This window comes from Diabrotica undecimpunctata, chromosome 8, assembly GCF_040954645.1.
Source record: "Diabrotica undecimpunctata isolate CICGRU chromosome 8, icDiaUnde3, whole genome shotgun sequence".
Taxonomy (NCBI): Eukaryota; Metazoa; Arthropoda; class Insecta; order Coleoptera; family Chrysomelidae; genus Diabrotica; species Diabrotica undecimpunctata.
Window position 1 is genome coordinate 23,178,628 of NC_092810.1, and position 23,342 is coordinate 23,201,969.

General features: G+C 31.3%; 2 protein-coding genes across 4 annotated transcripts in view; one reads left to right on the forward strand and one right to left on the reverse strand.

The window, feature by feature from the left end:
• Positions 1–289: 289 nt before the first annotated feature.
• Positions 290–18,061, reverse strand: unk (RING finger protein unk). Of its 2 annotated transcripts, XR_011951590.1 has the most exons (13): positions 17,913–18,061; positions 17,600–17,809; positions 16,506–16,792; positions 16,292–16,427; positions 16,020–16,222; positions 15,462–15,583; positions 15,005–15,230; positions 13,978–14,094; positions 12,099–12,519; positions 7,693–7,918; positions 5,557–5,673; positions 4,564–5,226; positions 290–4,496 (listed from the first exon to the last, which is right to left on the reverse strand). XR_011951590.1 is itself a non-coding variant. In XM_072539836.1 (12 exons), the coding sequence occupies exons 1-12, from the start codon at positions 17,969–17,971 to the stop codon at positions 5,101–5,103; spliced, it is 2,250 nt and encodes a 749-aa protein (XP_072395937.1). In that variant the 5' UTR covers positions 17,972–18,061; the 3' UTR covers positions 290–5,100. The 2 variants fall into 2 exon arrangements, 1 of the variants encoding a protein (XP_072395937.1); XM_072539836.1 differs by having other exon boundaries at positions 290–5,226.
• Positions 18,062–21,926: 3,865 nt separating this feature from the next.
• The window catches only part of LOC140447274 (uncharacterized), a 52,240-nt gene continuing 50,824 nt past the window's right edge, over positions 21,927–23,342 (forward strand). For both annotated transcript variants that reach the window (XM_072539838.1, XM_072539839.1), the window contains exon 1: positions 21,927–22,214. The gene's annotated coding sequence lies outside the window, so the exon portion shown is untranslated. The remainder of the gene's footprint in view (positions 22,215–23,342) is intronic.

The window sequence follows — 23,342 nt, forward strand, 5'->3', positions numbered from 1 at the left end:
TTATATTACTATTTAATGAATAAACACCTTAGGAACGCCTATGATTTACGACCGTTTTATCAGTTTGAGGCATATTTCGTGCTCTCAACAATTTGTGAACGAAGAATACGTTTGTGAACAAGTGACGTCAGCAATTCGATTGACGTTTGTCACGTGACTTGAAAGTGATGTAATTACATTTTATATAATAACTATTAAATGAAATTGAAATTTTTTGAGGGAAAATTAGATTTTTATAGCAATAGTCAACACCCCTATTCAGAAATTACTTTACTGTGATAGTTGTTATCATGAATATTACAGCATGAAAATTGTTTGCGTACTGCATAGCAGGAGAAAATATCGTATAAAATGTGCAGCTACTTATTATACAGACATTCCAAGAGGGTTCTAAATAAATAATAGCAGTTATTATTAATAATAACATTTATTATTTATCCCAAAAAAACTGACAGTTCTTATTAGGGACTATATCAATACAAATCTGTATTAAATAGAAAATAAACTAAATCCTATGTAAGAAATAGTATTGACAAATAAAATATATTCATAAATTTTTCCAGGGTTTTATAAGAAAATATTAAATATAACAGCGGAAACTGTTACTGTCATTTTTTTTAACATTTATGAATTATTTTTCACAATTTGGATATTACTGACTAAGTTTTACATTACATTATTATTAAAATAGTTCTTTAACAACTACTGACAAAAATCGTAGGAAAAAAGGTGTACTCTATGTCCAAAGCTTCCAGTTCTGTCAATTGTTAAAAATACTGATGGTTTTACGAATAATACACATTACAACACTTGCATTTCGTTCGTTATAAGGACACTAGCAACAGTCAATTAATATCATGAAAGAAGAAACGGGGCCTTCTAGTATGAAGTAAGGAGAATTTTTTTGGAAATGTTTTTGATAGTATTTTAAGAATCAACTATTAGCTGATTAGCTGGGGAGTCTATCTACCCCACAATGTCAATTCATCTCGATTTTACATCATGCCTGGCATTATTTCTAAAATTTATGCATGATATCCTACAATAAAGTTTTTATTACTTATTTTTCATAAAATAGAATTGTTTTTTAATACATTTTTAAAATTGCTTTTTATTTTAGTAAATAAATCTTTGGTTTCAGGATGTTTGAGTTAAGAATCTATCCTAACATAATCTATAAGATTTTTTTATAAATGATGTGCACTGGGGTTTACACAAATATATCACTACTTTTCAATTTGTTGGCTGATTAAAAGTCTTTGAGTTACGGACCATGTTTTTCTAATATGTGAGTAAGTGAATTCGTCCTTTAAAAACATTTAGATACTACAGTACAATGAACAGAAAGTTCATTGTGGTTCGATATGGTATATTTGTGTACCCCATTAATTTGTCTTCGACGAATTTAATGTTATCTATTAAAACATGAACCAGCTGACCCAGCTCGACTCTAATTGATGACATCTTTTACTTTTTGACAAAATCTTTTACATTAATACTTGTTAAGTTATATAATTACCTGTGAATATATAATTTTGCTTAATACAATGCCATCCATTTTGATTGGAAACACCGCTGTGAAATTTTATTTCTATACCAATTAGATTCATAGTGCCTTTAACAAAAATATGACCAAAATGTGTTCATTAAAAACAATTTGAATTAGAAACCAAGCTAGAACAATTTAAACATTGAGGAACAGGCAAATACACAGCCTGTATCAGCATCAATAATTATAAAGTAATAAAATACCTGAATAAAATTTATGTTTATTCCAATTTTCTTTATTTTTCATCAGTTTTTTTTAGGTTTTCTTAGTCATAAATGAGGAACTTAGTGTGCCTCCACTTATGAGTGACTAAAATTTCATAAAAAAAAATGAGTTATTAATAACGAAACATTGTAGATTTTAAAGTGACTCGAAAAAATATTCGATAATTTTTATGAAATCTTACTTCCTTTTAACCGGAGTCCGGAGGCAATATAAATATAGTTGCGTAATAATATTTTATAATAAAATAGTTGCTAATAAAAGTTTCTTATTTATGACTGCGAAAAAGTCTTGTGGTATGTCCTAAAAATTACAATAAACATTTTATATTTCGCTCAGAAGTAGGGTATTTTATCACTTTATTATTTTTTTAAATTAAAATATAAAGTTCTCATGGCTATCTGTTGACGCAGGGTGTTAATTATGATTGTTTTCCAAAGTTTAAAATGCTAATTATATATTTTTATAAAATTTTAGCCACAGCTGTCGGAGGCACTCTGAATCCAGTGGCTCAAGTATTTTTTTAGTAAAAAAATCGTTAACAACAGTTACGTATTTCTGAGTACCAATAAGTACAGGGAATATGCTCTGAAAAGTTAAATAAACAATTTAAATTTTGTCCAGAAGTAGGGTATTTTATTACTTTATTATTTTTTAAATCAAAAACTAAAGTTTTCATGGCTATCTGTTGAAGCAGGGTGTTAATTATGATTGTTTTGCAAAGTTTAAAATGTTAATCATATAATTTTATAAAATTTTAGCCACAGCTGTCGGAGGCACTCGGAATCCAGTGGCGTAGCATTTTTTTAGTTAAAAAATCGACCAAAAAGTATCAATAAATACAGGAACTATGTCCTTAAACCTGAAAGTTAAATAAACCTTTTAAATTATGTCTCGAAGTAAAGATTATTTACATTATCCTTGATATAACATTTACAATTCTGTAAAGCCGATATCAAATTCGACACAAAAATTGAAAATATTCATTTTGAAAAAGAATTGGAACTATTCTTAATATAACTCTGCAATTTTGGTAAATAATAGATTATTATATACACCAATACCTTATTTCACTAAGGATCAGACTTGAAAATTAATAAATTATGCATGCACTATTGTTAGCTTTATTATATCCAGTCAAATTATCAAATTTAACTTTATAAAATCAATTTGCACAACAAAAAACTTCTTTAAAACATTAACTTTGCTTCCGTGTCCGTATAAGGCCTAAATTCAAGTGTTGAAATACAATCAATTCCAAAAATAATATTTAGCATCGCCGATAGTGCGCAAGTCATTCTTTACTTTAATATGGATTAATACAAATAAAAAAAACAAAGTGTATACTGAGAATTTCAAAAAAGTCTATTAAAAATGCATTTCTATTAGGACAGCCCAACTACTTTATCAGATACAAAGTTAATTTACATTATTGCTTATTCATCGTTTTGATTTTTGCACTTTTTTCTTTTTGTACAACGATCATTAACATAAGTATATTAATATAATGAAACTTATATTTATGCTGTGAAATGCTGCGATGTAATTATTGTAACTACAACAGAATCAAACTAGATAATAAAGAAAATAAAGTACAAAGTGGCATAGTATAAAAAATTACATCTGAATAGGTAAAAAGGTTTTAAAATCAATATGACACTATTATAAAATTCCTAAAATACAAGAGAATATTTTAGGGAGGACTTTTTCTATAAAAGCTATAGGAAACTTCGAAAAGATTTTTGAAAGGTAAGAAATCAATGCATGCTTTGCAATCGAGGAATAGAATATAACTGCATAAAATTGGCCCAAAATAGTTATTCCTGGAGATATATGGACACAAAGAGACTCGAGATTACGTTGATGAATACTTTTCGTGATCTAGATATATATATTTTATATTTCTAGAATTTATTTCCTAAATTTTAGAATGCCAGAATATGATTTAATGGTTGTTAAGTTAAAGATGAGATTCAAATCCAACATATTAATAGACAAAAAGTGTGTTGCTTCAATTTTACACCACATAATGTATAAAATAATAGCAAACCATATTTTCAAAGTCTTGAAGAGTCGAATATGGCTACCATTACATTCTAATAGTTTACCTACATATTTGACCACTCCAAGAGTCATAAATCCCTAACATCAAAAGCAAGAAGACAGTATGTTATATTGATCATTAACTCTTTAGTGCATTTTATTAACTACTATATTTAATGAGAATAAATCACAATTTTAATTAAATTATATTTGACGTTTTCGATTATATTATTATTCACGTATTTTGATTTCCACCTCAGAAATCTAGAAAATTAAAATTTTAATTCGTATTTTGATAACGATTTCCGAGGTGGTACCATATTAGTGAGTTTCTTGCAATTTCGATTTATATAACTTTTTTAGAACAGATATTTCTTTATATTTACTGAAAATTGTAGATTATATGGAGCGTGCCTTTTGTTTTACATACTGGAACATACGAGGGCGCTACGAATAAAAGTCAGTACTAAAAATTATTCTCCATCTTCAATTAGTCTCAATCCAAAATTTGCGTGAGACATGAGTAAATAGCATATGCGCATTGTAGCTCAAATTTGACAGTTTTCCCATGTAAAATTCTCATAAGAAAATCTAAGGTGCATTCTGCACTTTTTTTTACCTTGAGTCCAAATGGTCTTGCACCAGACAATTTGTTCTAGTCCTGTTCAAAGCTGATCAGGACCTGTTCTAGAACAGGTCCTGATCAGCTTCTCTCTCTTTAACTGTAGGTTAAAGTGATATTTTAGAACTATTTATTTAACTTTATAAAGTAACAATACTGTCTTTTTGCAATTTAGTTGTTACAAATGAAAATCATTTTGAAGTTCCCGTTTTTACAATAGTTTAAAGCATATTCAAATATTTTAAAACTACAATTAAGTAACAGATGGTGTTACGAAACAAAAAATATTCGAACGGGGGTCGAAACAAGTGCAATATTCTATAATTTCCATCCTTTTACGTACATAAGTAGTTGTGGCCGCCTGAACAGACGCCAAAAATACAATAGCCGAACTTACATACGAGTGATGCACAAACACATTCACGAACCATTTAAAAAATCACGCCTAGACTTACAATTAATAAAAAAAAGGAGAAATAAATTTGTTGAATAAACCTACTAGACAATCATCAATTTAAAAATTTGTTAAATTGCAAAAATGGCCATCCGGACCGCGTGCGGGAGCTGTCTTATTTTGAAAATAAAAAGGGAGTCGTCATCTCGCCCTCCGCCACTACAATTAAGAGGTCAGGGTGGCCCCTTTGCAAGCCTAAATACCTCTTCTTCACATGTTGTTGAGGTTGATGGGTGTCTGACAGTATGGACACTCGCTTTGAGTACTAGAGCACGTGTCGCATAAAACGAAATGATTGCAACTTAAAGTTACTGTCCTATTTTTTTCTTCACATACCTGGATAGATAAAAAAAAACAAATATCAGTAACATATATCCGGAAAATTCACGAAACGCAATTCCCCAGTAGACTAATTTTGATAAAAGTAGTTTTTACAAACTATCTACAAGGATGTCCCTGGCCCATTTATAAATCGAAACAATTATTTTCGTAGAGGGTCATTATCTTAAGAGTTAAAAAAATTAAATATCCTCATGCAAACGAGATGACTCCAACGCAAATTCATAAAGATTTGGTTAAATATTATGGTATAACATTCGTGTATAGACGTTTGATAACATGTGAGACGTCAGCATAAAATATTTATAACAAAAAATATTCACTTACCATACATTTAGAAGCTGTTTCTCTATATAAAACTTTTTCTATTTCTTCAAGATCTTGTCTAAGTTGTGCATGTAGAGTTTTTAGCACGCTAAGAGATAACTTACTCAATTCTGATACCTGTAAACAAAATTAAATTTATTGCGGTTCAAACATAAAAATGAGAAGTGAGCAAGAAGATCACTGAACTTTCAGCTATAGTAGGAGAATTTTCAATTAATGGTGACTTATCCACAAATTTAAGGAAGACTAAGATGGGCAGGACATCTGGCAAGATCACAGCAGAACAACCCTCCTAGAAGAATCCTTATGTCACAACCTGTGGGAAGTAGAAGTAGGGGTAGACCAAAACTCAGATGGAGGGATGGTGTAGATGAGGATGGTAGACAAATAGGCGCAGCAAACTGGCAACAGTTGGCAATGGATAGAACTGACTGGCGTAATAGACTTGGGAAGGTCGAGGCTCTTTTATAGGGCTGTAGCACCAATGATGGTGATGATCCACAAATTTAACTAAAAGCTAACGGCAACAATGTTAAATGTCAGAAGTAAATTCTTACCGGGGTCATTTTTATTGTGTATGCTTCGCCAATGTAAATATGTGAAAAGTATGATAGTTCCATAAAATTTGCCTCCGTAATAATATCAGTTATTGCGATTCACGAGCGTATAGTTAGATAAGTTCATTAAATAATTTAAAACATCGGGAAACTTATCAATATTTCGCTGGTCTATATATTTACGTTATTTGAAAGAATGGGAATGGTAGAAATAGTTTATTTGTTCGACATTCTATATGTGCATAGGCGTGGTGTGTTATATGGGGAATATATTTATTAAATAGACTTTTTAATTAACTTTAAAATGGTTTTGAGGTAAGTAAAGTAAATTTGAGGTAAGTTTATTCTTTTTATTAAACCCATTAACGGATGATACAATAAACAAAGAGATATTTGACAATTAATTTATTAGAATGGATTAAAAACACATAAATTTACTAATTTACAACCAAAAAGATTTTTTTCTCATGCTCAAGGAAAAATAGTACAATTTTTAATAAAGGAACGTATTGTATCTTAAATGTAGATTAAATTTTAAGGAGAAAATTTTCGAAACAATCGGGGTGTAGATGCACTTTATACCTTGCATTAGTATCATCTCTTTTTGTAATGTGGCCAATATTGTCGAATCTAGTTTCATCCGGTAAAGCAAATTTAGATGGACTTCCATGTACTAAGTTTGCCACTGATGGAACGGTTTCTTCACTATTCCCATCTCTTCATCTTTGATTGAACGAAATCTATGTCGGCTCATGCTTTCTCTTATATTGTGAACTTTTTTATCCTCATCCTTCGACCAATATATTTTAACTTGAAGCACAGTGTGATAACCAGATAATGTACATATGCCAATAATTTTTTTTAAATCTGTCATTTATTTCAAAATCGTCATGGTTATTAGGAAACCCAAATGAAATAATAAAACAAAGTAGATAGGTAGACACTTCCAAAATAATTTGACCTTGTGAGTTAACACAATCAATTATGTGTCATAAACGTCAAATTTCGCCGCTTTTTGACATATTTTTGACGTTTTTGGCGCTTTTGCCGTTTAATCGACTTTATTCGACACTTTTGACATATAATTGAATGGTTCGATTATGCGCCAAGATAAGAACCATCGAATATGCCTAAAGTGACAAAAATTTGTGTTTTTTGAGGCCTAATCGACGATTTTGACGCATAATCAACGTTTTTCTGTAGCATATTCAATGTTTTTTGACAAAAAAATTCAAGTCTGTCCAAATAGAAAATAACTCCAACATTGAACGGCAACGAACACATCGCAGATATGATACTAAATAAACGACAAGTTTCGAATCGTTTCGACAGTTGGAGGAGTCCGGTAACTAGAGACGAAAATTGAAATAGAACATACAACAGTAAAATGAATAAACACGAGGTAGATTCGGCTTTCAAGAAATCAGCAACACAAACCAAGAGAATCATACTAAGGAAAAATGGGGAGATTTTAACAATTACAGGCTTACATAAACTTACATAAACATTAATATGAATAAAATTGTAGTAGAAATAGGATAAAACCGAAAAGGAAGCAATAACTTTAAGAGATACATACCTTAGTGATACTCCTAATATGTGGTCCACCCTGCAATTGTTCGAGTTCTTGCTTAAGGCTATTGAATTGCGTCATAGTTTCGCTAAATTTGCTTTCGACCTGCTGGGCCTTCCTAGTAGCATCCTCTGCCTCCCTCTGCCACATATCACACGCATTCCTTACTTGTTGACATCGTTCCTCGCTATTGCTTAACTGTAACCTGTATGTGGCTATTTCATCTCTTAACCTAAAAAATGGATGTCATAAAAACTATGATCTGACTATCGAGCAAAAAGACAAAAGAGGGAATCTAATCGTTATGAAAAGGAGACCAAAATTCATAAAAGTGGCCTCTTAATATGGCGGACATATCCGGAAATGCAAAGGCGCCAAATTAAAATTTTAAGACACTTCACAATAATCATACAGTGGTGTAGGGGTTCTAATTTATCTAATGGAATTAGTACAAAGTTTGAAAATTTTAATAAAATGATTGTTTTAATTACAAAAATATTTCATGTTTTTTATAAGGTCATAAAGCAGTAGCTATAAAATTTTTCAGAATGTGTCTTAGACGAGAAAGTTTTAATCAAATAATAACGATAATAGTCTAAAATGTGACACAATTGTTAAAAAACTTCAATATAAATAAGCTTTCATGTGACAGTTGGGACAAACAATAACATAACCCAACTAAATTTGATTTCTTAAACAAGGAAAGAAAGACTCTTCTTTCCTTGTTTAATGGCACTTCCCGTTTAACAATATTTTTGCCTCCACTACCTTTACATTCCCTCTTCTGTCTTTTTGCTCGATGGATCTGACATAGCGACAAGTGATTACAATTATATACAGGTATGGAAAATAATTATCTGACTATAGGGCATTAAGACAATGCAAAGAACTGAGAAAAAATATTATATAGACTTGTATATCCGAGACAATAACAAGTAACCACTTGTCTATGATAGACCCGTAGGCACTATGCGCAATCTTGTACATTGTTGACGAAAGAAAATTTATTTTTTAGATGGTCTGGGGAAATATTTCAACGATGTGATTACACGATATAAAAGCAGGTTCATATCTTAGATCAAATTAACAGTTTCTTTAAACTCAATTAAAGTCCACATTTTTTAATGCATTAAATCCAGCAAAATTAAATTTTCTACAATTCTTGACACAACCAGTATTTTCAAATTTAAAAATAATGTTGTGTGTGTGTATGTGTATGTACTACCGGTTTCCTTTGACTGTGGACTTAATCCATTAGCCGAACTGAAATTACTCTTATAACATATCTCTTATACTCATTATATTTGTGAATATTTATAGCCTATTTGATAATAATGATTTACAAATGTAATTCACACATATCATATTTTGTTAAAGAATTAGACAAATAATACTAAATAAATGCTAATACTAAATACTAATATTAACTACTAATAAATATTAAAGTATATAAATTTTTTTCAATACAGCGCTAAGACATAAACCCGGTTCAACACCTCGGAGGTTTAGGCCCTCTTTGTGTGTGTTTATTATTTATTTATTTTAATTTTTTTTATTTATTGTTTTTTTTTTAATTATTTATTATTTTTTATTTAATAATATTGTGAATTGTAGATTTACCTACCGATTAAATTGTCGGCACTACTCCCAGAATAATGACATTTAATAATTTGAATTTTATGTTCAGTTGTAAAGGTTATAATTTTCCTAACTTGAAATATCAATTTCTTTATTCCATTTTTTTGCGAATAACACCAGAATTATTACTAATGAAAAAATAAACGTATATTTGACGTTTCCGTTATCAAAACTGAATGTCACTTTAACAAAACTAGAATTCAATCTAATGGGTGTTAAAAACAAGTATGTGGGTACTAACTTCAGTCTCTCTGTTAGCAGAACAACCTCATATGGTTCTTTTCTCACTATTTATGCGTGCTATATGCAGCTTTTAGATTACCATCCATCCATCCAATGGCGCTACAGCCCAAATCGGGCCTTGGCCTCCTTCAACAGGCTTCTCCAACCATCTCTATTTACCGCTGTTCTTTTCCATGAACGCGTTCCCAGGCAGTTCCTGGCATCCTCATCGACTTCATCTTCCCATCTCTTTTTAGGTCTTCCAACAGGTCTTTTTCCCTGCATTCTTGCATTTAATAATTTTCTGGGGATTCTATTCTCATGCATGCGGACCACGTGCCCTGCCCATCGTAATCTCTGCAGTTTAGTATGTTGTGCTAGAGGTGGTTCGCTATATTGCTCGTATATTTCTCTATTGTACCTAATTCGCCAGTTGTTGTTTTCACTTATTGGGCCCAGGATCCTACGTAATATTTTTCTTTCAAACACATCTAATGCATTGGCAGATTTCTGTGTCACCACCCATGTTTCGCAACCATAACTTACTATGGGCCTGATTATTGTTTTATAGACCCGGAGTTTTGTTTTCCGGTGTACGTCTCGCGATTTGAATATGTGGCCCATCGCGAAATAGGCTTTATTTGCCAGCACAAGCCTTCTATTTATTTCCGGTTCTTCTTCATTGCTTGCGACCAGATCCATTCCTAGGTATGTGAATCTATTTACATGTTCTATATCGTCAATAAAGTGTTGTTGCACCGGTCTATTTGATCTGGTTTGTATGAGTAGTTTTGTTTTATTTGTATTTATTGCTAGCCCTACTGCTTCTGCACTCTGTTTCAACTCAACATAGGTTTCTTCCGCTGCATTCATTGTTCTGCTCATTATGTTTATGTCATCTGCGTATGCTGCTAATTGGGTAGACTTGTTTGTAAGTATGTTATTTCCGCTCACCGTCAACCGTCTAATTACATATTCCAGAACAAGATTAAAGAGCGTTGGAGCTAGTCCGTCGCCTTGTTTCAGTCCTTGCGTTTTTTAGCTTTTAGATTACCACAATTGTATAATCAAACCATAAAACAGTTGTCATTTAGATCGATAGATTTCCAACAGCAAAGCGGAATTACCGGAAATGTGATATACAATTTCAAATCATTGAAACCAAACCCACGATATTCATGAAACTTTATATGCAAGTGCAATGACACATAAAGCATCTTTAAAAGAAGGTAAGAATCATATGTAACCATAGAAATATATTACCTAGTCTCCGTTATGCAATCTGAAACCGTCCCCCCAGTGCGACAGAGAAAAAAGATGCGAGCAGTTCTGGCATCTCTTTCTAATGAGCGGGATTTAGCGACTACGTGACCTTTCCACTACCAAACAAAAGTGGGATATCAAATAAATATAACTTAAATGTTTGATGTAATAGAGAGAGGTAGCGACGTCTTTTCTTTCGGACCTGAATAATCGGGGTTCAAATCTTTTACTAATTTTTTTTTATAAATTTAATGGTAATCAATATTACGATTATTAGATACTAGCTGACCCGACGAACTTCTTACCGCCTTAGAATTAAATAATGTGAATAAAGTTCAATAAGCTCCTCTTTAGAGTAAAATGAGGCAATGAAACGGATCGGGTCGAGGTGTTAATAGCGACTTTACCATTTCCAATATCTAACAACTGCTTCGAAAGCACAATTGCACTTTGATCTTGTTGCAAAAACACTTGCATATTAGTTGTCAATTGGAGCATCTTTGCCGATATAAATTTGATGATGTTAGGTATGCGTTTAATTCGTTCGCAGTAATTAATTTTAAAATAATTATTAAATAAGAAACAGTCTGACAAGAGAATCATGGCTCCACCAAAAATGTTTTTGATTGTCAAGAATATTTTTTAAAGTTCTGTCCAGTTCCCATAATGACCTCTTGTGGAACAACGTGCATTTGTCCCAAACAATTAATTTGGGACAATCTGGTGTTTCATTGATTTGTATGTTTAATGGTAATTTCAAGGCAAAATGTGCAATTCATCATCATCATCATCAGTGGTGCTACAGCTCTAGTTGAGCCTTGACCCTCCCCAGTCTATTTCGACAGTCGTTTCTGTTCATCGCCAACCGTTGCCAATTTGCCGCGCCGATTTTCCTTGCGTGTGCAAGGAAATCACAATGTGCAATTTATCTATTAATATTCGCCAAATTAAAGATTTGACTTTATTATATTTTATTCTATTCAATTCTACTTTAATGTATTTTATTCTATTTGACTCTGTTTTATTTCATTTTATCCTATTTAATTCTAGTTTACTCTATTTTATTCCATTTTATTTTTATTTTATTTGATTTTATGTTATTTTATTCTAGTTTTGCACCCCTTTTTAATTATACAGGGGGTTCGACTTATTAAGACTTTCATTGCAATTTGGTTATGAAACTTTTATGTATGGAAACTCTTTAAATACCCTGTATAATTCAAAATAACTTTATATTTGAAAAAACAATGAGAGTTAATCATAATATAAAAATATAGTGTAGTCCTTACCTGACAACTTCCAAATTGCTATTAATACTAGGTGACATGCTACTAAAATTATTGTGATTCCTATTATTGGGCGATATACTCTGTGACTGAAAATCGAAGAAGCCAGAATAGTTATTAATCTTCGAAGCACTAGAACTCAACTGCATTTGCGAGTGATTCAAAAAATCAATGTCGGGCTGAGAAAACCTAGCTGCCGATAGAAACGTCTGCATGGGGCTGTTTCCTTGCGGACTGAAACCTCCGAGACCCGCACGCGTCGAGCCAGGAATGTTGACTGGGGCTGAACTGCCTAGAAGACCTGAAGAGGCCAATCCCACTGAGATTGAATTCGAAACGGTTGGCGAGTCGGTATCTAGGTCACGATCTAGTGCTCCCGATAGATTTAAAGAATCTTCTAAGTTTAGGTCATCTAATGCATTACCTGTAAGATAAAACAATGATTTTGTATTCTTAGTATACTGATAAAGTTTTTAATCAGTCAGCAGCACTGTCACCCACTGTTTTGGACTGTAATTTGTAGATAGTGTGACATCAGCAGATTCTATAGTCTGACAGCTTGTCATTCTTTGCTAAAATATACAGTCTGTTCCCCTTTTTATACTTTATATTATTTTTGTAATAATAATGGTCTCCCTTTAGAGCTCTATTGTAGATTAGGAGTGTAGCATGGTACACCATGGAAGATAATAAGGCCGGTGCTGCACTTCAACTATCTATTAATACACATATTTTTATCAAAGGTATTCATTCTATTCAGGCGGAGTTTTTTTTACTTAATTAGATGGCTTTGGCAAGGACCAATCAGCCAGACAATTTTTTTTATGTAACTATATATAATTTAACTTTAAATGAAAACTCATCCTTAGGCGGAGTTGACCTGAGGCTTTTTAGACACTTGAAAAATAACTAAATCTTTTCTCCAGTGCCACGTATCGAGCCCGGGCATTGATTGTGATAATTAAATGAGTTAAAGCTTGAGCTATCTGGCCCTTTTAAGTATATCATCATTATACAGTATACTCCCTCTATTACGAACACGGTTATTACGAGGTTTGGCTTATAACGAGGTACATTACATGTCCTGTGATATTTCTATTAAACTATGTCTATAGCGAGGCAAATTTGGTTATAACGAGAGAAAATAAGATCGTAAACCGTGTTTTTTTACGTTTTTGTTTTTTTTAACTGCCACCCGCAATATACTTCTTCTGTTTAATCTACCGACCGATATTGTGTTGTCGGAAATTTACAATTTGTGATTCACAAGTGTCAGTGTAGGGGTTTGACCATTCCACCTAATAAACTATGTAAAGAGGCTTAACAACATGACAAATGAAACACATTTTGAAATTCACAAGAATTTCAATTCCCAGTTGTTTTTGTCGTAGATGTTTATCGTTTGTAAGATTTTCGAGGATAAGGCCAGGCACGAAATTACGTGTGGAAAAATTTGTGGTGAAGAGAAGACTGTCAAAATTGACAGACTTATTCCAATTACAGAAGCAATAGTTTATGTTATCCTTGAAAATATGCTTTATACATTATGTAGTTGGAAAAAAATGTAAGTACAGATTTTTTGTTTTAATATATAATAATTGACAATAAAAGTAAACAACTTTTTTTTTCAAAAACGCTCTTCAAACAATATTTAGCATCTTATATTGCTCCGAATGGCTTCACTATAGGAAGTTAATGTTTTAGAAAACTACATATTCATATGTATGCACAGTATTATTGTTGTCTGATATAACGAGATCGGCTTATAAAGAGGTAATTAGTCTGTCATTTCAGTTCTCAATATAGAGGGAGTTTACTGTACTTAGTTTATATAGAATCAATTTATGATGACAGTTTTTAATTGAATCAGAGGCATACTTACCAACTACACTTTCTACATTCCCTATAGTATCATTTCCTCTACTGAAAAATGAGCTTCCTATACTACTATAAGCGGCAAAGCATAATGTTTGTTTCCTTTGTTCTCTCTCCAAAGAATCTGAAATATGAATTACACGTATTGTTATTTTGCTATTTAGAAATATTAACAAATTTCAACAAAACTTTCAAGAGAAAAAAATTTTTTTTCCAAAAACTCAAAAAGAATTTTGAGTTTTTGGTGTTTGAGCTGTAGTATTGAAAAATTAGGAACAAAACATCATTTTTGAGACACAACATGTAATACATGTAAACATTGCTAATAAACTGTAGATATATCATACTTTTATTATTAATAAGATATTTATATACCAGAAAAAGCAGAAAAGAACAAAGACCAGTAAATTAATCTTTACTAAAATCAAAACAAACTAACTCAATACGTTTCAGATAATATCAGATAACCCATAGCATGGGTCAGAACCCTGCAGCCTTTTGCATGGCCCGCCAAAGCACCGATATAATTGTAGGAATAATCAACAAATTTAGAGTGTGAGCTTTCTGAAATGCGTGCTAACAGAGGAATAGTGGGAAATCTATTTTACTGCACAAGTTCAATCCCCACTCCCAGCGAATACGATGGCTTGCTTACACAGTGTAGTATTCTATCATTTCGCTAGTTTGCTGTAGTATGTTCATATGTGTATTTTGCACATAAACACCATGCAACCATATGAGGCTTCACTACAATAGATAATGAGAAATATATGTTATTTTTAATTTATTGGCAAATAATCCATATTTTTTGTAGGAAAATAAATAAAATCCCAAAGAAAAGGAAAATTAATGAGGAAAACCGTAAATTGAGTCTGAAATGAGTGAGAAAACCCAACAAATCTGGTCTGAAAAGAACATTTGAAATTCATTTAACTCTATTAACAAACAATAAAAAACTTATTTCATTTTAAATGGAGTGCCTTGAGACAATTAATTAGAGAAATCCTATTGGTTTTTTTGGTGAAATGACTTACCTAAAGTAGGATCTTTTTCTATTGCTAACAATTTATTTGTCAATTCCATTCCTATTGTAGGTCCACCCCGGAAGGGTACATGTTTATGAGTAAGTTGAGATCCTGGGGCTTTACTTGTACTTGTAGTGCTAGTGGCACTAGCATTTAGACTATTATTTAAATTGCTTATGGAATTGCCTAATTCTGATGATGTTGACGACGACTCGCTTACCTCGCTACAACCGTTCTAAAAAATAAAATCTTAATTCAGCATTAATAAAAATTATATACATACATTAAATGAAACAATTTAAACAATATTCTAAAATATATAATAGCAAATTTTAAAAAGAAGGAACCAAAATTTGTGGTATATTATCAAAAATTTATTTATAGCTAAGCTTTAACAGAGAAATACATTAACAATTTTGGATTGATTTGGATTTTTTAACTGAAATAAAGAAACCACAGAACTTACAGAACTATCACTGCTTTTTTCTTTGAGTTTTAAATCCACCGTTGTTTGGGGAAGAACATTTGATAATATATCTGCTAGATTTGTGCCACTTTCCCCAGTATCTCTTGAAACACCTAATTCTTCTACAAAAAGAAAAAATGTAAGAAAATATGAATTTTTCTATAATTTAATATACTTATTTGAGTTTTGTTAAATGTTTAGTTTGTCATGTAATCCAATACCCATATTAAAAGACATAAAATACAAATATGGTATAACAGTTTTTGTTGTGTATATACTACTATTGTTGAAACTTTCAGTGGGCATAGCAAATATGTATTTGAAAGTTATTTTTGAATATAACACACCATCCATTATTGAACAAAGCAGAAATTGTAAAGCATCTTTGAAAAAGTGTTCCACAAAGTATTAAAAAAAATTAATCAACACTGTAGAGATAATTAGATAATTCTGCTAATATATGGTCATATTAAAACTCTTTACAATGATTTCATTTATTTATATAATAATTTAGGTTTTCAAATCACTTGATTTGAAATAAAATAATTCTACACTTACGTTCAACATGAGCAAAAGCACAGAAAACTCCCCTAGGGCAGTAACCTGACTGTTGCACATCATTGCATTTTGTACTTTTATAAATCTCAGGATGAAATTGTTGTTCTGTCCTAGTATGGCAATATGAACATAAATCGCCTGCATCACAGTTTCCAGGTTCACCCCATTCTTCCCCATGCTTCACATTTGGACAAGGTGTTGATCTACAATACAGGAATAAGTATTAAATATTTCCAAATGTAATTAAAATAACATTATCTTTAATGGCTTACCTATATTTAAATTTTCTAGGACTTCTTCTTTTATCTTTACTATTATGATATTGAGGACAGGCATATCCTTGCCTGCATAACCTAGGTGGCCTTTTGCAAGGCTCTGTTTTATAATTTGAAAGTACAAAATTCGTATCTAAAAATTACAAAAAAAATATATATTAACACATAATTGCAATAATTTTTAATTTCTCATAAGGTACAATATACTCACCTTGCCACTTAGGATCTTCATTCATTAAATTTCTTTCTTTGTCTAATGCATTGGGGCCATTTGCAGACCCACTACCTTCTGCATCTGCAGCTTCTAATGCCTGTATTTCTTTAATGTCATATACAGGAGGACGATGGTCATGGCTGCCATGTGCAAAAGCACAATGCAACCCATTCTTTACACAATATCCTCTAGAATCTGTGTCATGGACACACATACATGTCTTATAATACCTAAGGTGATATCTTCTTTCTGTATCACCAGCAGTCCTATGTAAATAAGGGCAACTGAAAATTGATTTTTAATATATTATATCTATAAAATCAACTGAACAGTTATAAGTGTTACTATAATATAAATATTGCTGTAGTCATAGGAAAAAAGGAAATTAACAAAGAAACAATTAACCACCCAAGTTACCTAGTAAAGATCTCTAAAAGATGTTTGGTAAACAAACCATTAAAGAGAAAAATGTGAGAGAAAAGGTAAAGAATCATTAGACAACTAGGAATAAGGTGATCAGCTGATTTTTCAAAGGATATTTAATAGAATTATGTGACCACAATATCATAAGCATATAGCGTATCAAATTACGTCTAACTTCGTGGATTTATTAATAAATACTTTAAATTTTAGATAGTATGTTCATATAAGCTAATATTCATAAGTAAAATATGGTTCAAATAAAAACAAAAATATTACAGCTGTATTTATTTTGTTTAATTTAAAATTAATGGATAAGTATTAATTATGTAATTTAAGCAGGATGATGGTTACTTAAAAAAAACGCAATCTAAAATAGCAGAACCTTACTGAAAAATAACATTATTGGGATAGGTCCAAAATTGTTATGACATTGTTTTGATGTCTAAAAGTTTGGTTATCTATTGTCAAATCGTCTGCCAAAAACAAACTAACTATTTAAAGATAATTCCATAATTTTCGGCATGTACCTGTTTGATTACTTTAGAAAAATCGAGTGATTTTTACGATATTAGAGTAAATACAAAGGTAATTTTGTAATTGCGCCTCAAAGCTGTCACACCCACCATAGTAAAAATGACAGAAGAGTTAACCAAAAAAGGTGTACTTACTCGTCTCCATCGGGACAAATGCCAGTAGTTTCATCATATTTTGTGCAATAATTATCGGCACTATAATTAAAGGTCCCATCTCTGCGACGTACAGGACGCCGTCGCCTCTGATTCATAAAATGCCAATGAAAACAGGTGAATGGTCGATGCTGTGTACATTTGTGTTGTAAGAAGAGCGGGCATTGCTCGACCCGAAATTCTTTCAAATATCTACAAAGTAACACAATATTTTAACAAAGAAAACAACTCAAAATGCACAAAATTGATTGCTGTTTACGTCACAATAACAATCACGCACTAAAAATACACTTACGAGTAATGATTTGGCTTTTCTGTTTGAGCTGTCAACAAAGGTTTGGACTCTGACGGCATTTTGTGTTCACTGTTGCGCAATTAATCCGCGCAGGGCACGCTCACGTTCGGCCAATGCTGCACATATGTAGAGGTCACGTGCCCTTTGATTGAATAAAAAAAATTCTACTGTCAAGGACACTTGTGTTTTGGTCAAATTCGCGGCATATTTTTTTTATTTTAAAAAAAATTTAACCAAAATTTATCGCATATTCATTTCAATTGATCATTATTTGAATCTGGCATAGTGCTAAGTGGGATCAATCATCATTTGTTCTGTTGTGAACGCATCCAATTGTAATGCTGCTGTGGTTGTTCAGTTGACCTCAGTAGCGGAGAAAGGAAAAGGAATTTACACGTTAATTAATTGTTGCGTTGTTAAATTGTATTATTTAAAATTAAAAGAAAATATGTTTTAAGTGAACTACGTAAATTCTATTTATATTATAATCGATATTACAGCGTATCATAGTCTAAGTAGCAGAGTCATTTAGATTTTATGCTACTACATTAGCCTTTTTGATTTCTGCGTATACTAGATTTTAATTTTGTGTTTTTAAAATTATGAAAACGATAAGACAACAAACAGTATGTTTTAGAAACTGGTTAAAAGGAATGAAAGATCACAACCGTATGAATAATATAAACATAAAATTACGCAACTGATTAAATAAAGAGAAAATATCGACCACTCTACTATTTTTTCGACCAATACCACACAATATACACCCATACTTTTGAGAATATAAACAAAAAGTATCTTAACTCATAATTCTGAGCTATATTTAGCACTTCATTAGTCTTAGAAATAGCTTTTTTAGAAATGGAAAGGTGAAGTTAAACCGAAATAGCCCTCACAGTGATTCAAAACAAACAATCACACAATAATGTATAACAAAATGGGTACCTACTAATTATGAATACGACACATTTGGGTAACACTCAAAATCATATTATATATCATAATGACTCCCGGTGAAGCAAAGGACAACCAAAGACCAAAGGATATTTCAATTGCAAAAGTTATTGGTGGAGATGGTGTTAATCTAACCTATCACTACGTGTTAAATCCCGCCTGATCTTGTTTACCAGCTTTATATATTGTCTTTTGTTTCTAGGCATCCTTGTTGTCGTGTTTTATGTACAATGTATCCCTACATATTATGCTATGGTTCCATGATACCTGATATTTAGCCTTGACCTTAGTTCCACCTAAGACATGTTCTTCAAGTTTAATTTATAAGCACAAATCCGGAGAAACTTAGTTTGGATTTTTTCAGTGGTATAAATATGGTTAAAATAGTACAGTGACCATGACCATACTATAGAAATTTAAGATAGGATGCTACGGATGAAAGTCTTCTTCTTCTTCTTCCTTCTTGTATGTAGGCTTTAAAGCCTGTTTCTTCTGCAATATTAGCTTAGTAAATTGTTTAAATTATCGAACCATATTTTTCTTCGTCTGCCAATACTTCGTCCATTTGGTGACTTATCTCGTGCTATTCGTACTATCCTATCATCTGCCATTCTTCTAATGTGTTCGTTCCACTCCTGTTTCCGTTTTGTCACCCATCCATTTATGTCTTCTATATTGAATGCTCTTGCTTATGTTTTCGCTTCTCTCCCTATCCAACAGACTTCCTGATATTCGTCGGAGTATTTTCATCTCTGTTGTTTCTAGTAGTCGTCTTGTTTTAGATGTGTCAGGTCTTGTTTCCGCCGTGTATGTTAATATAGGTCTAATTGCTGCTTTATAGATTCTTGTTTTTGTGTCTTGTCTTAGGTCTTTGTTCTTCAAGATTGTGTCATTAAGAGATCCCGCCGCTTTACTTGCTTTTAATCGTTGTTATCGTACTTCTTCTTCAACATCTCCGTAACTAGTTATATCTATTCCCAGATATCTACACCTTGCTTCCTGCTTTATTATTTTCCCATCAATTTCGATTTTACATATAGCTTAAGGTCATTAGCAAATAGAAAAATTTGACAAACCTTTATTACCTCAAAAATATCAATAATAAACAAGTTAAAGAGAAGAGGATTCACGTGAACCTTGTGGGACTCCTGAACTGACCAATATAGGAATCGAAAGGCCTTCGAGAAATCGATATAAATAGAGTCCACTTGGTACACATCCTCGAAAGCCCTGATAATGTAATCGTAATACAAAAAAAGATTTGTAGACGTAGATTTACCCTTCCTAAATCTAATTTAATCATTCATCATCAAGAGATTTCTACCATGGCAAGTGAGATTTCGTTTAGAATTGGTTTAAAAAGTTTAGGGATGACAGATAACATAACGACAGGCCTATAATTTTTTATATTGTTACCGTTTTTAATTATAGGATTTCACTTTAGGGGAACGTACACATTTCTGCTCGAAAGAACCGAGTTCTACGGTTTTTAGTCTCTGGAGATATAATGCAAAAGGATGTATGATGGATTGTACAAAATACTTGAGTGATGTTATTCAAACAGCAAAATGTGGTGTTTCACAATAAAACACGACGAAACTAAGGTAGAATGAGATGAATTGACGGAACTTACAGCAACAATGCAGCTGCAACCATAGATGTAGTCGAAAAAGATCTTTAAGGTGAGGAAAACCAGCTAAATCAAATGTGATTTGCATTAAAGGATACAAAAAGAACAGGAAATTGGTCGTGTCTCTCGGTACACAAAAAAAAAATATATATGCAGCTATCCTGTTTACTATATAAAGTAATGTATCTCAAAAATTCCCGTTTCATTCACCAACATCTCTAGAATTTGACGATTCCGCTCAACTGATTTGATATTTATTATTCAAATATTAATTTTTAATTATAATTTGACGTGTTTTATTCAACTTATTGACGCCATATGTATTTTATGAATACAATCATTTTAAAAACATGACAACTCTCATCGCAAGTTTTTTACATACCCAAAAGAGTTCAAAACGATTAAAATGTCACAAAATGTGAAGTCATTTAGCTCTTTCTAAATGAATGCCCTACTCCAGAATTTTGCTGTTTAACATTTGCGACCAAAATTTTAATAATAATTGAAGGCATAACTATATGAAAGGTATATTCGTATATCAAATTTACAATAGACGATTGTATTCTCAATTATATAGATTATTGATATTAAGTAATTTCTTCTTTCTGGAAGTAGATAGAAATCCTAGAGTATTGAAACGTGGTACATAGGTCCCCCTTAGTGTACCTAGATATTTAAGAACTTTATTGGATTTTACATAAATAGGTCTTCTTCTCCTATGGTTATGCCTTTTCTTTTTTTTGTGTTAAAAACTTAGAGTATTGAAACTTATTACATAGGCTCCATTTAATTTTAAAGTTAAGAATCTTAATCTTGAAACTTGGTACAGAAGTTCCTCTTAGTTCCTCCGTTTAAGAATTCTGTCGGGTCTTTCATTACCCCCTTGTATTGGTTTATTATTGTTGGAATATATATTGTTTATTAATAATTATTTTATAAAACTTAGGCATGTGTTCATATTTAAGACTAGAAATATTTCACAAAAATAATTTAATGTATTAATCCAACTGAATTAAATAACATTCCTTCCATTTTTGTGAGACCCTGTTCTTAGCGAATACATAGTTGAAAATTGATATTCAAAACCAAGCAGTAAGCCACTAATCGATCAAATTTTTTTTGCAATACGAAGTATACATTGCCATCTACTGGACCATATTAAACACAAAATATAAACAGAAATCTATGTTTCAAAAATAGGTTTTAATTTATGTGGATTAAATACCATATTAGATATAAAATTGAACTTACTTTTATTGTAGAAAATATATTGATCCTTGTTTAATATTCAAAATTCAAAATATTTTCAACAAAATAATTTTCATTGCTACTGTTTTCAATGGATTATGTTTTTGACAAAAATGATAGCCGTCACGCCCACTGACGTCAATTGTCAAAGCAGCCAATGGTAATCTTTGCAGCAGGCAGTGTTTGTGTTTCATGTTTTATGAAGTTTGTGGTCGAGCTGGAAAAAGGAAAATGGAAATTGTGAAAACATCTAGCTAGTTTTGAGTGTCTTTTTTGGACGATTTGACCCAATTTTGAATAATAGCAGTGTGATTTTTTTACATTCGATGAACTAGCGTGGATCTGTGTTAAAATTGTTGCAATGTACCGTCTTTGTTTCGGACCATCTCGACCCACATTAGCTCTTTTTGGGGCTGGAATTGTCAACTTCAATTAATTATGTTCTTTCTGATTGAACATATTTATTTTGCGTAAGTTTGCATTTTTATCAATTAAGGGTTTATTAGTTATAATCGCCCACACTTTAATTATACTCGAGATGCGTTTAAAGGACCAGATCTATTTATGAAAATTAGGTTAAACGGGTATTATTAACATTCTTGAGATAATTTGGCTCTGCAATGTCAGGACAAATATTTATTGAATTAAATCAGGTTGGCCTTTTATAGAGACTAAAAATATAATGGCACTGAATATTGATAAAACTAGTGAACTTTAGAGCACCAACATCAATTCAATAAATTTATAAAATACGGCTAGAAGTCCGACTAATATTTTCTGGATTTTAAAACTGTTTTGTATAAATATTTTAATTGAAAACGTACAGGTACCTTCTTAAAACAAATGCCATGGTCAATGTCAAATTATAATAGACCTTCAAAGATTTAATTGTTGTCTTGTTCATGTCATTATTAAATATCTTTATATTTGCATGATTATAAAGCTCTATCTAATTAACTATACTAAGATTGTGGAATTTATTTCATTGGTATTGTTACATGACCTTTGGTCTTGAAATTATAAATTTCAAAGTGTAACATTTGAACTTAGTCTGATTAACATTTTCTCAGCTGTTATCAATGTAGAATTTTGTTTATTTTGCTTTTTTTAACTATGTTTATAAAATCCCAACTAAAATTATCTGTGCACAATTACAATTCAGATATTTATTCACAGAAACTTCAATCAAAAACTATTTTAAATTACCATGCCCAAGTTTAAAAAAGATTTTTTAGTTTTGTTTTATATATTTCAATATAATAAATAAAAATTTTTTATTTATTTGGTTTAGTTTTTATTATTTAGATAAATTGGTTAACATAAATAGCATAGTTTTTCAATATATAAACTAAATTTAGTACACACTATTTTATTACATTTAAGTAAATGCTGTTTTGTTACTAAAGTACTCTCACAAAACCTGTTTTCATCAGATGATTGATACAAACTAACTAATCCATATAATTATTCCTATATATCTTAAACAAAATCCCCAAATGAAAACTAATTTAGGGTCAGTCATGCCAGCTTTATGTGTTTCTACTTGTACTGCCGATAAAGATAAACACCTTGTATTTTTAGTTTTAGCAATTACAGAT